The sequence below is a fragment of the Aquarana catesbeiana genome, linkage group LG08 (assembly GCF_042186555.1).
Source record: "Aquarana catesbeiana isolate 2022-GZ linkage group LG08, ASM4218655v1, whole genome shotgun sequence".
In the NCBI taxonomy this organism is placed as follows: domain Eukaryota; kingdom Metazoa; phylum Chordata; class Amphibia; order Anura; family Ranidae; genus Aquarana; species Aquarana catesbeiana.
Window position 1 is genome coordinate 49400132 of NC_133331.1, and position 11719 is coordinate 49411850.

At 41.5% G+C, this 11719-nt stretch overlaps 1 protein-coding gene across 1 annotated transcript in view; it reads right to left on the reverse strand.

Annotated features, from left to right (window-relative positions):
* The window catches only part of LOC141105250 (pancreatic triacylglycerol lipase-like), a 35383-nt gene extending 24099 nt beyond the window's left edge, over window positions 1-11284 (reverse strand). The window contains exons 1-2 of the mRNA XM_073595138.1: window positions 11240-11284; window positions 11105-11153 (exon numbers count right to left, since the gene is read on the reverse strand). Of these exons, the coding sequence (XP_073451239.1) occupies window positions 11105-11153; window positions 11240-11284 (94 nt within the window). The remainder of the gene's footprint in view (window positions 1-11104; window positions 11154-11239) is intronic.
* Between the last annotated feature and the right edge of the window lie 435 nt (window positions 11285-11719).

Below are 11719 nucleotides of genomic sequence, written 5' to 3' on the forward strand. Positions count from 1 at the left end.
GGGGGAAGATACACTTATTAACAAAGCCCCTGGGCGCATCTCACCTGAATGGAAATCAAGCAATGCAACTTGACTTTGCTTTTCTAATTTATATGTAAATATAATACCCCCAGTTGCTCTTATACGATGCTATTCGCACATTGAGGACTATTTCCTCGCTTTTTTATGTTACTTTTCCTATTTGATTGTTGACGTTCTTTATTTTTTATTTTTTGTTTTACCACCGACAACTATCCACGGTCAATCTGCTGACAACCTCCTGGAATTCACTTACTTTTTGATGCTACCACAAGCAATTGGCTACACCATATCCAAAGACACTATAACATCAACTACAGGTACTCTTATGCATAACTATTCACTACGATTTCTAAAATTGCTTATACAAAGCATTCTTACATTAGGGATCAATGGTTCTTAACTTCGTGTCTTTGAACGCTCACAGCCTCAACAGTCCCTTTAAAAGGAAGGCCATGTGGCAACAGGCAAAAACCCTAGAGAGTGATGTTTTATGCATTCAAGAGACTCATTTTGCTCAACAGAAACATCCATTATGCACAAACAAACTGTTTCCTCAGGTTTTTACAGCCTCTGGCCCAAAGAGAAAAGGCGGAGTGCTGATCGCTATTAATCAAAATGTAGCATTTTGCTTGCATGATATGATAAAAGATAAAGCAGGGAGATATATTATATTAGTTTGTGAGTTGAACAATACCATGCATACTATAATTAACCTGTATTCTCCGAACTGTAGACAATTACCTTTCTTGCATATTCTCAAAAAGAAGGTTGACAATGTCAAGAAAGGTTTAGTACTATACTGTGGTGATTTTAATTGTGTACCTAACAAGCACTTACATTGCTCTGCCCCACAACGCTCAACACGCAGCAAAATCCAATCCTTTTTACACACATCCAACTTATATGATATATGGCGTTGTGCAAACTCAGGGAAAAAAGACTTTACTTACTATTCAGCTCCCCACAAGTCATATTCAAGAATCAACTTATTTGTATCTGACCTGTCTATTCTTAAAAATGTAATATCAGGTAAAATTCACTCAATGACTTGGTCTGATCACGCCCCTGTCTCACTCTCAATTAAGGAACAAAATTCTGCGATACCAGTACATTTGCGGCGCAATAATATATCTATACTTAATAATCCCAAGCATAGGGACAGATTGCGTGATCAGATCAAAGATTTTTTCCTTCATAATGATACCCCGGATAACACCATATTCACTTTGTGGTGCGCGCATAAAGCATATAGCAGGGGCCTACTTCTCCAGGCAGCCTCAAGGGAAAAAAAGAGGAATCTACAGGCACTGACTACATGATTGAATAAACTCCAATCTCTTGAAATGCAGCATAAATCTAATCCTTCTCCTCAGGTACATTCAGCATTGTTTCAAACCAGACAGAAGGTTCGATCGTACTTAATCTCAGAACACCAACTTCACCTACAGAGATTCAAAGCCACTTACTACACCCAAGGAAACAAGGCTGGCAAATTCTTAGTGGCTTATATCTGCAAGAAACAGCAAAAATCTAAACTTTCCCATATTACAGACCCTATTACGTTAACCACTTAAGGACCGCCTAACGCCGATTTACGTCGGCAAGGCGGCACGGGCAGGCAAAATCACGTACATGTACGTGATTTGCCTCTCGCGGGTGGGGGGTCCGATCGGACCCCCCCCCGGTGCCCGAAGCGGTCCCGTTCTGTTCCCCGGCGATCCGAGATGAGGGGGAGGCCATCCGTTCGTGGCCCCCCCCTCGCGATCGCCGCCGGCCAATGGGAACACTCCTTTGCTGCTGTATGCTAAACAGCAGCAAAGGAAATGATGTCATCTCCCCTCGGCTCGGTATTCCGTTCCAGCGCCGAGGGGAGAAGACATCAATGTAAGTGCACAACACACTACACACACAGTAGAACATGCCAGGCATACAAAACACCCCGATCCCCCCCCCGATCGCCCCCCGATCCCCCCCCCTGTCACAAACTGACACCAGCAGGTTTTTTTTTTTTTTTTTCTGATTACTGCATAGTGTCAGTTTGTGACAGTTACAGTGTTGGGACAGTGAGTATTACCCCCCTTTAGGTCTAGGATACCCCCCTAACCCCCCCTAATAAAGTTTTAACCCCTTGATCACCCCCCATCGCCAGTGTCGCTAAGCGATCATTTTTCTGATCGCTGTATTAGTGTCACTGGTGACGCTAGTTAGTGAGGTAAATATTTAGGTTCGCCGTCAGCGTTTTATAGTGACAGGGACCCCCATATACTATCTAATAAATGTTTTAACCCCTTGATTGCCCCCTAGTTAACCCTTTCACCACTGATCACCGTATAACCGTTACGGGTGACGCTGGTTAGTTTGTTTATTTTTTATAGTGTCAGGGCACCCGCCGTTTATTACCGAATAAAGGTTTAGCCCCCTGATCGCCCGGCGGTGATATGCGTCGCCCCAGGCAGCGTCAGATTAGCGCCAGTACCGCTAACACCCACGCACGCAGCATGCGCCTCCCTTAGTGGTATAGTATCTGATCGGATCAATATCTGATCCGATCAGATCTATACTGGCGTCCCCAGCAGTTTAGGGTTCCCAAAAACACAGTGTTAGCGGGATCAGCCCAGATACCCGCTAGCACCTGCGTTTTGCCCCTCCGCCCAGCCCACCCAAGTGCAGTATCGATCGATCACTGTCACTTACAAAACACTAAACGCATAACTGCAGCGTTCGCAGAGTCAGGCCTGATCCCTACGATCGCTAACAGTTTTTTTGGTAGCATTTTGGTGAACTGGCAAGAAAGCACCAGGCAGCGTCAGGTTAGCGCCAGTAGCGCTAACACCCACGCACGCACCGTACACCTCCCTTAGTGGTATAGTATCTGATCAGATCAATATCTGATCCGATCAGATCTATACTAGCGTCCCCAGCAGTTTAGGGTTCCCAAAAACGCAGTGTTAGCGGGATCAGCCCAGATACCTGCTAGCACCTGCGTTGCGCCCCTCCGCCCGGCCCAGCCCAGCCCACCCAAGTGCAGTATCGATCGATCACTGTCACTTACAAGGCACTAAACGCATAACTGCAGCGTTCGCAGAGTCAGGCCTGATCTCTGCGATCGCTAACAGTTTTTTTGGTAGCATTTTGGTGAACTAGCAAGCACCGGCCCCAGGCAGCGTCAGGTTAGCGCCAGTACCACTAACACCCACGCACGCAGCATACGCCTCCTTTAGTGGTATAGTATCTGAACGGATCAATATCTGATCCGATCAGATCTATACTAGCGTCCCCAGCAGTTTAGGGTTCCCAAAAACGCAGTGTTAGCGGGATCAGCCCAGATACCTGCTAGCACCTGCGTTTTGCCCCTCCGCCCGGCCCAGTCCAGCCCACCCAAGTGCAGTATCGATCGATCACTGACACTTACAAAACACTAAACGCATAACTGCAGCGTTCGCAGAGTCAGACCTGATCCCTGCGATCGCTAACAGTTTTTTTGGAAGCTTTTTATTGAACTGGCAAGCACCAGCGGCCTAGTACACCCCGGTCGTAGTCAAACCAGCGCTGCAGTAACACTTGGTGACGTGGCAAGTCCCATAAGTGCAGTTCAAGCTGGTGAGGTGGCAAGCACAAGTAGTGTCCCGCTGCCACCAAAAAGACAAACACAGGCCCGTCGTGCCCATAGTGCCCTTCCTGCTGCATTCGCCAATCCTAATTGGGAACCCACCACTTCTGCAGCGCCCGTACTTCCCTCATTCACATCCCCAACCAAATGCAGTCGGCTGCATGAGAGGCATTTTCTTTATGTCCTCCCGAGTACCCCTACCCAACGAACCCCCAAAAAAGATGTTGTGTCTGCAGCAAGCGCGGATATAGACGTGACACCCGCTATTATTGTCCCTCCTGTCCTGACAATCCTGGTCTTTGCATTGGTGAATGTTTTGAACGCTACCATTCACTAGTTGAGTATTAGCGTAGGGTACAGCATTGCACAGACTAGGCACACTTTCACAGGGTCTCCCAAGATGCCATCGCATTTTGAGAGACCCGAACCTGGAACCGGTTACCGTTATAAAAGTTAGTTACAAAAAAAGTGTAAAAAAAAAATATATATATATAAAATAAAAAAAAATAGTTGTCGTTTTATTGTTCTCTCTCTCTATTCTCTCTCTCTATTGTTCTGCTCTTTTTTTACTGTATTCTATTCTGCAATGTTTTATTGTTATTGTTATTATGTTTTATCATGTTTGTTTTTCAGGTATGTAATTATTTATACTTTACTGTTTACTGTGCTTTATTGTTAACCATTTTTTTGTCTTCAGGTACGCCATTCACAACTTTGAGTGGTTATACCAGAATGATGCCTGCAGGTTTAGGTATCATCTTGGTATCATTCTTTTCAGCCAGCGGTCGGCTTTCATGTAAAAGCAATCCTAGCGGCTAATTAGCCTCTAGACTGCCTTTACAAGCCGTGGGAGGGAATGCCCCCCCCCCCCCCGTCTTCCGTGTTTTTCTCTGGCTCTCCTGTCTCAACAGGGAACCTGAGAATGCAGCCGGTGATTCAGCCAGCTGACCATAGAGCTGATCAGAGACAAGAGTGGCTCCAAACATCTCTATGGCCTAAGAAACCGGAAGCTACGAGCATTTTATGACTTAGATTTCGCCGGATGTAAATAGCGCCATTGGGAAATTGGGGAAGCATTTTATCACACCGATCTTGGTGTGGTCAGATGCTTTGAAGGCAGAGGAGAGATCTAGGGTCTAATAGACCCCAATTTTTTCAAAAAAGAGTACCTGTCACTACCTATTGCTATCATAGGGGATATTTACATTCCCCGAGATAACAATAAAAATGATTTAAAAAAAAAAAAAATGAAAGGAACAGTTTAAAAATAAGATAAAAAAGCAAAAAAATAATAAAGAAAAAAAAAAAAAAAAAAAAAAGCACCCCTGTCGCCCCCTGCTCTTGCGCTAAGGCGAACGCAAGCGGCGGTCTGTCGTCAAACGTAAACAGCAATTGCACCATGCATGTGAGGTATCGCCGCGAAGGTCAGATCGAGGGCAGTAATTTTTGCAGTAGACCTCCTCTGCAAATCTAAAGTGGTAACCTGTAAAGGCTTTTAAAGGCTTTTAAAAATGTATTTATTTTGTTGCCACTGCACGTTTGTGCGCAATTGTAAAGCATGTCATGTTTGGTATCCATGTACTCGGTCTAAGATCATCTTTTTTATTTCATCAAACATTTGGGCAATATAGTGTGTTTTAGTGCATTAAAATTTAAAAAAGTGTGTTTTTTCCCCAAAAAATGCGTTTGAAAAATCGCTGCGCAAATACTGTGTGAAAAAAAAAAATGAAACACCCACCATTTTAATCTGTAGGGCATTTGCTTTAAAAAAATATATAATGTTTGGGGGTTCAAAGTAATTTTCTTGCAAAAAAAAAAAACTTTTTCATGTAAAAAATAAGTGTCAGAAAGGGCTTTGTCTTCAAGTGGTTAGAAGAGTGGGTGATGTGTGACATAAGCTTCTAAATGTTGTGCATAAAATGCCAGGACAGTTCAAAACCCCCCCCAAATGACCCCATTTTGGAAAGTAGACACCCCAAGCTATTTGCTGAGAGGCATGTCGAGTCCATGGAATATTTTATATTGCGACACAAGTTGCGGGAAAGAGACAAATTTTTTTTTTTTTTTTTTTTTTTGCACAAAGTTGTCACTAAATGATATATTGCTCAAACATGCCATGGGAATATGTGAAATTACACCCCAAAATACATTCTGCTGCTTCTCCTGAGTACGGGGATACCACATGTGTGAGACTTTTTGGGAGCCTAGCCGCGTACGGGACCCCGAAAACCAAGCACCGCCTTCAGGCTTTCTAAGGGCGTGAATTTTTGATTTCACTCTTCACTGCCTATCACAGTTTCGGAGGCCATGGAATGCCCAGGTGGCACAAAACCCCCCCAAATGACCCCATTTTGGAAAGTAGACACCCCAAGCTATTTGCTGAGAGGTATAGTGAGTATTTTGCAGACCTCACTTTTTGTCACAAAGTTTTGAAATTTGAAAAAAGAAAAAAAAAAAAAGTTTTTTCTTGTCTTTCTTCATTTTCAAAAACAAATGAGAGCTGCAAAATACTCACCATGCCTCTCAGCAAATAGCTTGGGGTGTCTACTTTCCAAAATGGGGTCATTTGGGGGGGTTTTGTGCCACCTGGGCATTCCATGGCCTCCGAAACGGTGTTAGGCAGTGAAGAGTGAAATCAAAAATTCACGCCCTTAGAAAGCCTGAAGGCGGTGCTTGGTTTTCGGGGTCCCGTACGCGGCTAGGCTCCCAAAAAGTCTCACACATGTGGTATCCCCGTACTCAGGAGAAGCAGCTAAATGTATTTTGGGGTGCAATTCCACATAGGCCCATGGCCTGTGTGAGCAATATATCATTTAGTGACAACTTTGTGCAAAAAAAAAAAAAAAAAAAAAAAAAAAAAGTGTCACTTTCCCGCAACTTGTGTCAAAATATAAAATATTCCATGGACTCAATATGCCTCTCAGCAAATAGCTTGGGGTGTCTACTTTCCAAAATGGGGTCATTTGGGGGGGGGTTGTGCCACCTGGGCATTCCATGGCCTCCGAAACTGTGATAGGCAGTGAAGAGTGAAATCAAAAAGTTACACCCTTAGAAATCCTGAAGGCGGTGATTGGTTTTCGGGGTCCCATACGCGGCTAGGCTCCCAAAAAGTCCCACACATGTGGTATCCCCGTACTCAGGAGAAGTAGCTGAATATATTTTGGGGTGCAATTCCACATAGGCCCATGGCCTGTGTGAGCAATATATCATTTAGTGACAACTTTTTGTAAATATTTTTTTTTTTTTTTTTTTTTGTCATTATTCAATCACTTGGGACAAAAAAAATAAATATTCAATGGGTTCAACATGCCTATCAGCAATTTCCTTGGGGTGTCTACTTTCCAAAATGGGGTCATTTGGGGGGGTTTGTACTGCCCTGCCATTTTAGCACCTCAAGAAATGACATAGGCAGTCATAAACTAAAAGCTGTGTAAATTCCAGAAAATGTACCCTAGTTTGTAGACGCTATAACTTTTGCGCAAACAATAAATATACGCTTATTGACATTTTTTTTACCAAAGACATGTGGCCGAATACATTTTGGCCTAAATGTATGACTAAAATTGAGTTTATTGGATTTTTTTTATAACAAAAAGTAGAAAATATCACTTTTTTTTCAAAATTTTCGGTCTTTTTCCGTTTATAGCGCAAAAAATAAAAACTGCAGAGGTGATCAAATACCATCAAAAGAAAGCTCTATTTGTGGGAAGAAAAGGACGCAAATTTCGTTTGGGTACAGCATTGCATGACCGCGCAATTAGCAGTTAAAGCGACGCAGTGCCAAATGAAAAAGACCTCTGGTCCTTAGGCAGCATAATGGTCCGGGGCTCAAGTGGTTAAAAACGGTTAGATATAGCTAATGCATTTTGCAAATATTATAAGCAACTATATAATTTACAGTCAGATTCCTCAACACCCCAACCTACTGACATAGCGATTAATGACTTTCTTCAATCTGTCAACCTTCCCTTCCTAGACAATGAAAAGCTACACTACCTAAAATCTGCCATAACATACACAGAAATTTTCCAAGCCATACAATCCCTACCCCACAATAAATCACCAGGCGCTGACAGCTTCGGCTATTCTAGTGCCACACATGAACAAACTCTTTCACAAAGCTACCACCTCTACCTCATCAAACCAGATGCCCCTCAAAATTTTCGGCCCATATCCCTTCTCAATACGGACTTAAAAGTATACTCAAAAATGTTGGCTAACCGTCTAGCAGAAGTAACCCTTACCTAATAAAAGCAGATCAAGTGGGATTTGTGAAAGGTAGGCAAGCCCCAGATGGCACTCGAAGAATGTACAACCTTCTTAGAATTGCAGAGACTCGTAAGGTGCCCACAGTGTTCCTGACACTTGATTCTGAAAAAGTGCTCGATCAGGTTCACTGGAGTACCTATCTGCGACACTCAACAAGTTTGGCCTTACGGGTCGTATCCATTCAGCCATCTCCGGATTATATACTGCAACAAGTATATACTTCTATGAGTGAAAAGGTGTCACCCCAATATGAGTTTTAAATTGAGATTAAACCCACATCCCTATGTAATGAAAAAAACAGCAACACTCACAAGGAGTGTAATTCCTCTAATGGAGTTTAAGAGGATCACTCAAAATGGAAGTACAAAAGTAGGAAGAATATTTAAATGAATTTTATTGAAAAAAACAAATTAAAAAGAGTCACCATGACCTAATAGGGGTAACAGCTATGGTCACGACTTCCAACGCCATGTCAGATAAATTCTATATCACAAAGTGGGACTCGCCAGGGATGTCCCCTATCGCCACTGATTTTTTCACTGGTGATGGAGCCCCTGGCGGAAGCTATCAGACAAGACACCCTCATTACTGGCATCAAGTATCAGACATAGACCATAAAATTGGATTATTTGCGGATGATGTGGTATTGACCGTAACCTCACCGGAAACTTCTCTTTATAGGACACAACAATTACTTAGCGAATTTGGAAATATTTCATATTATAAACTCAACATCAACAAATACTCTATTCTTCCTACACACATTCGCAGCAATAATCTTAATACATTAAAGTCTAAATTTCCTTTTCAATGGGCCACAAAATACTTGAAGTACTTAGGGATTAATCTCTCCTACCCCTCCAGCTCTGTATTCGACCATAACTACCCTGCCCTACTAAATACAATAAAGAATGATCTAGCACACATCTCGTCACACAAACTTACCTGGCTGGGGAGGATAGCCGCTTTTAAAATGAATGTATTGCCAAAAATAATATATTATTTTCAAACTATTCCCATCATTTTGCCTGAACATTTCTTTACTACAGTTGACAAACTCTTAAATTTGTATGGGCTGGTAAACTAGCGATGCTCTCATACTCCATATTACTAAAACAAAGACAGAGAGGAGGAACGGATTTCCTAACCTACCCAAATATTACATTGCAGCGTTACTGGACTAAGCTAAGTCATGGTTCAATCAAACAACAGATAAGTTATGAGTACAAATAGAATGAGCAATAGTCACACAAAGAGATCTACCATCACTTTTATTAGCTACGTTAACACACAGACCATTATATTATCCCAAATTTCCTTCTATTGACGCAACGGTGACCGCGTGGAGGGCTTTAAATGAACAAACTGACAGCAGCAAATCCCTACAAAAGAAAGACTTCACCCTAGGTATGTACGAATACCTCATCCCCTCATTAAAAATATATGAGACAACTCTTTCCCAAAGAATACTACATATATCACAATTCATAGCCAAACGTCCACCAAAACCATCATACGCAGATATCCAACTACACCACTACCACATCAAAAACCCAAATACCTTCTTTACTTAAGACCAGACATATGGGACTATCTAACCACTTCCTTTATCAAACCTAAAGGACTCTCATGGTTCTATAAGAAATTGCAAAACACTCACACCCAAACTAAAACTTTGAGTATGTTAAACTGGAGGGAGACTTTAAAACCGCTCTAACAGACTGGCTCAAGGCTACTCAATCTAACTATAATTATTCCCATTGCACTAACCACTGGGACTTGTCTCTCAAATTATTATATAGAAGTTACCTAACACCGATGAGATTATCACATATTTTCAAAGGTACAAATAACTCTTGTTGGGGACAATGTGGCTCTAAAGGAATGATATTTCATATACTATGGGAATGTAGGTCTGTGAGGAGTTTCTGGAACTCAGTATTCTCTTTACTAGCAAAATCACAGGAATCATCCTCACCCCTAAACCTGCTCTGGGCCTTCTCAACCTAGGGATAGATAATATACCCACGAAATTCAGATGCATAATCATCCACATCTTGATAGCAGCACGCCTATATATTACTTCGAAATGGAAAACAGACACTATACCTAGCATAAACGATGTAATAAATAGAGTAAACACTCAATACCTTTACGAAAAGTTCTTTGCATACTCGTCTAATTCAATGAAAAATCTCCTGGCTAATTAGATACCATGGTCCTCAAGCTTTCCAGAGACTCCTCATTGATACACTGATATAGATACACTTTCCAAATGGTGGTAATTTATGTTTTTTTTATGTTTTCTATGTTCATTAACTAGTTTACGCTTAACTAATTATCCGTCTACTTTATTATTCTGACTTATACCCTTTTCTTTAATTTTATTCTGAAGTATATCCATATGCACCTATAACGTATAATAACTGTAATAAAGTATTAATTGACGACAGGCAATTGTTCTGTTGTCCCAGGTGTGTAGGTGAAGGGGGGGGGGTGAATTGGATGCCCTCTCCCTGGGCACAGTTTGTTCCCAGATGGGAGTGTCTGGAGGAGAAGGGACTCCACTCACTGCCCTACGTTCAACATTTGACACTGGTATAAAATAATCTAATCACCTAATTATAACTGTAAACTATGTCATGCAGTCCTTTTCATAGAAATCTTCAAAGAGTAATATAATGTATAACAGCTGTATTTGTATCTGGATGTACTCATTCTTTGTTTTTGTGAAAACTTTAATAAAAAACAATGAAACAGAGAGTGGGAGCATTTATTTATAAAGGGGCATAAGCAGTGATCTCTACAGCTTGTAACATGTCCCCAGTCTCTGTCTCTACAGCATGTTTCCAACATAACCTGTGGCATTTCCAAAGTTTCTGCCCATCATTTCTTCAAGTTTGTTGTCTGTCTGGTGAACTAATTTTCTGTCTTGTGAACTAATTTCTACCAGCAAGTAGGGGAAAATTTTTCTAGCAGAACCCCATACCATCCAAACTAAAAAAAAGAAAAAGTTTTGGCTATACATACATTTTAAATATCCTTATTTCTATCTCATTCAGTATGAGATCTGCACTTAATCTGTAATGTTTTAAATGTACATCAATTCAGATTCGGAATACTTTATTATTCCCAAAGGGATTCCAAAGACAAAGAACTTTGTTTGTGATCATTATGAATAAGCGAATTAATAAATTCCTTTACCTTTAACGGTGCCTAGGAGGAAAATACCAATGATCCAGGCGAGCAACATCTGCAAGGGAAAGAGAACGGATTTAAAATGAGGATTTGGGCGTTCTTCATCCCTGGGTGATGGAATACAATGAATTCCACTCTCACCTTCATCCCCACAGCGCTCCACTCAGCTGCACTCATACCTGACATTTCAGTGTATATATAGAGGGAGGGAGGGTTCACTATACACAATGACCCCCAGCAGTATTAATCATTAAAGAGCATCTCTTCTTATTGCCACTATAAGAGTGTGTCACGGGATAATATCATCAAGAAAAAATCCCTCAGGATCAAAAAAACAGAATGTATTTTATTATTTTATTAGTTCTACCTGTTCTGTTCTTTAGGCTGTGGATGCACTGGTCATTCTTAGTAAATCAGTTGTCATGAGATTAATCATTACGTTTGTATCATGTTACTTCAAGGTGTTGCACAAAAGATTTGCAGTAGAGCAATAAAAGTAGACAGGCATAATTGTGCTCATTCCTGGATGGGCAAGGTTGGGGATATAGCAAATTAGGTTTTACAACTGTACTAATGGGTCAGATGTGAAGGGGAGGAGTGCAGTGGGCGAGGCGAAGGGGC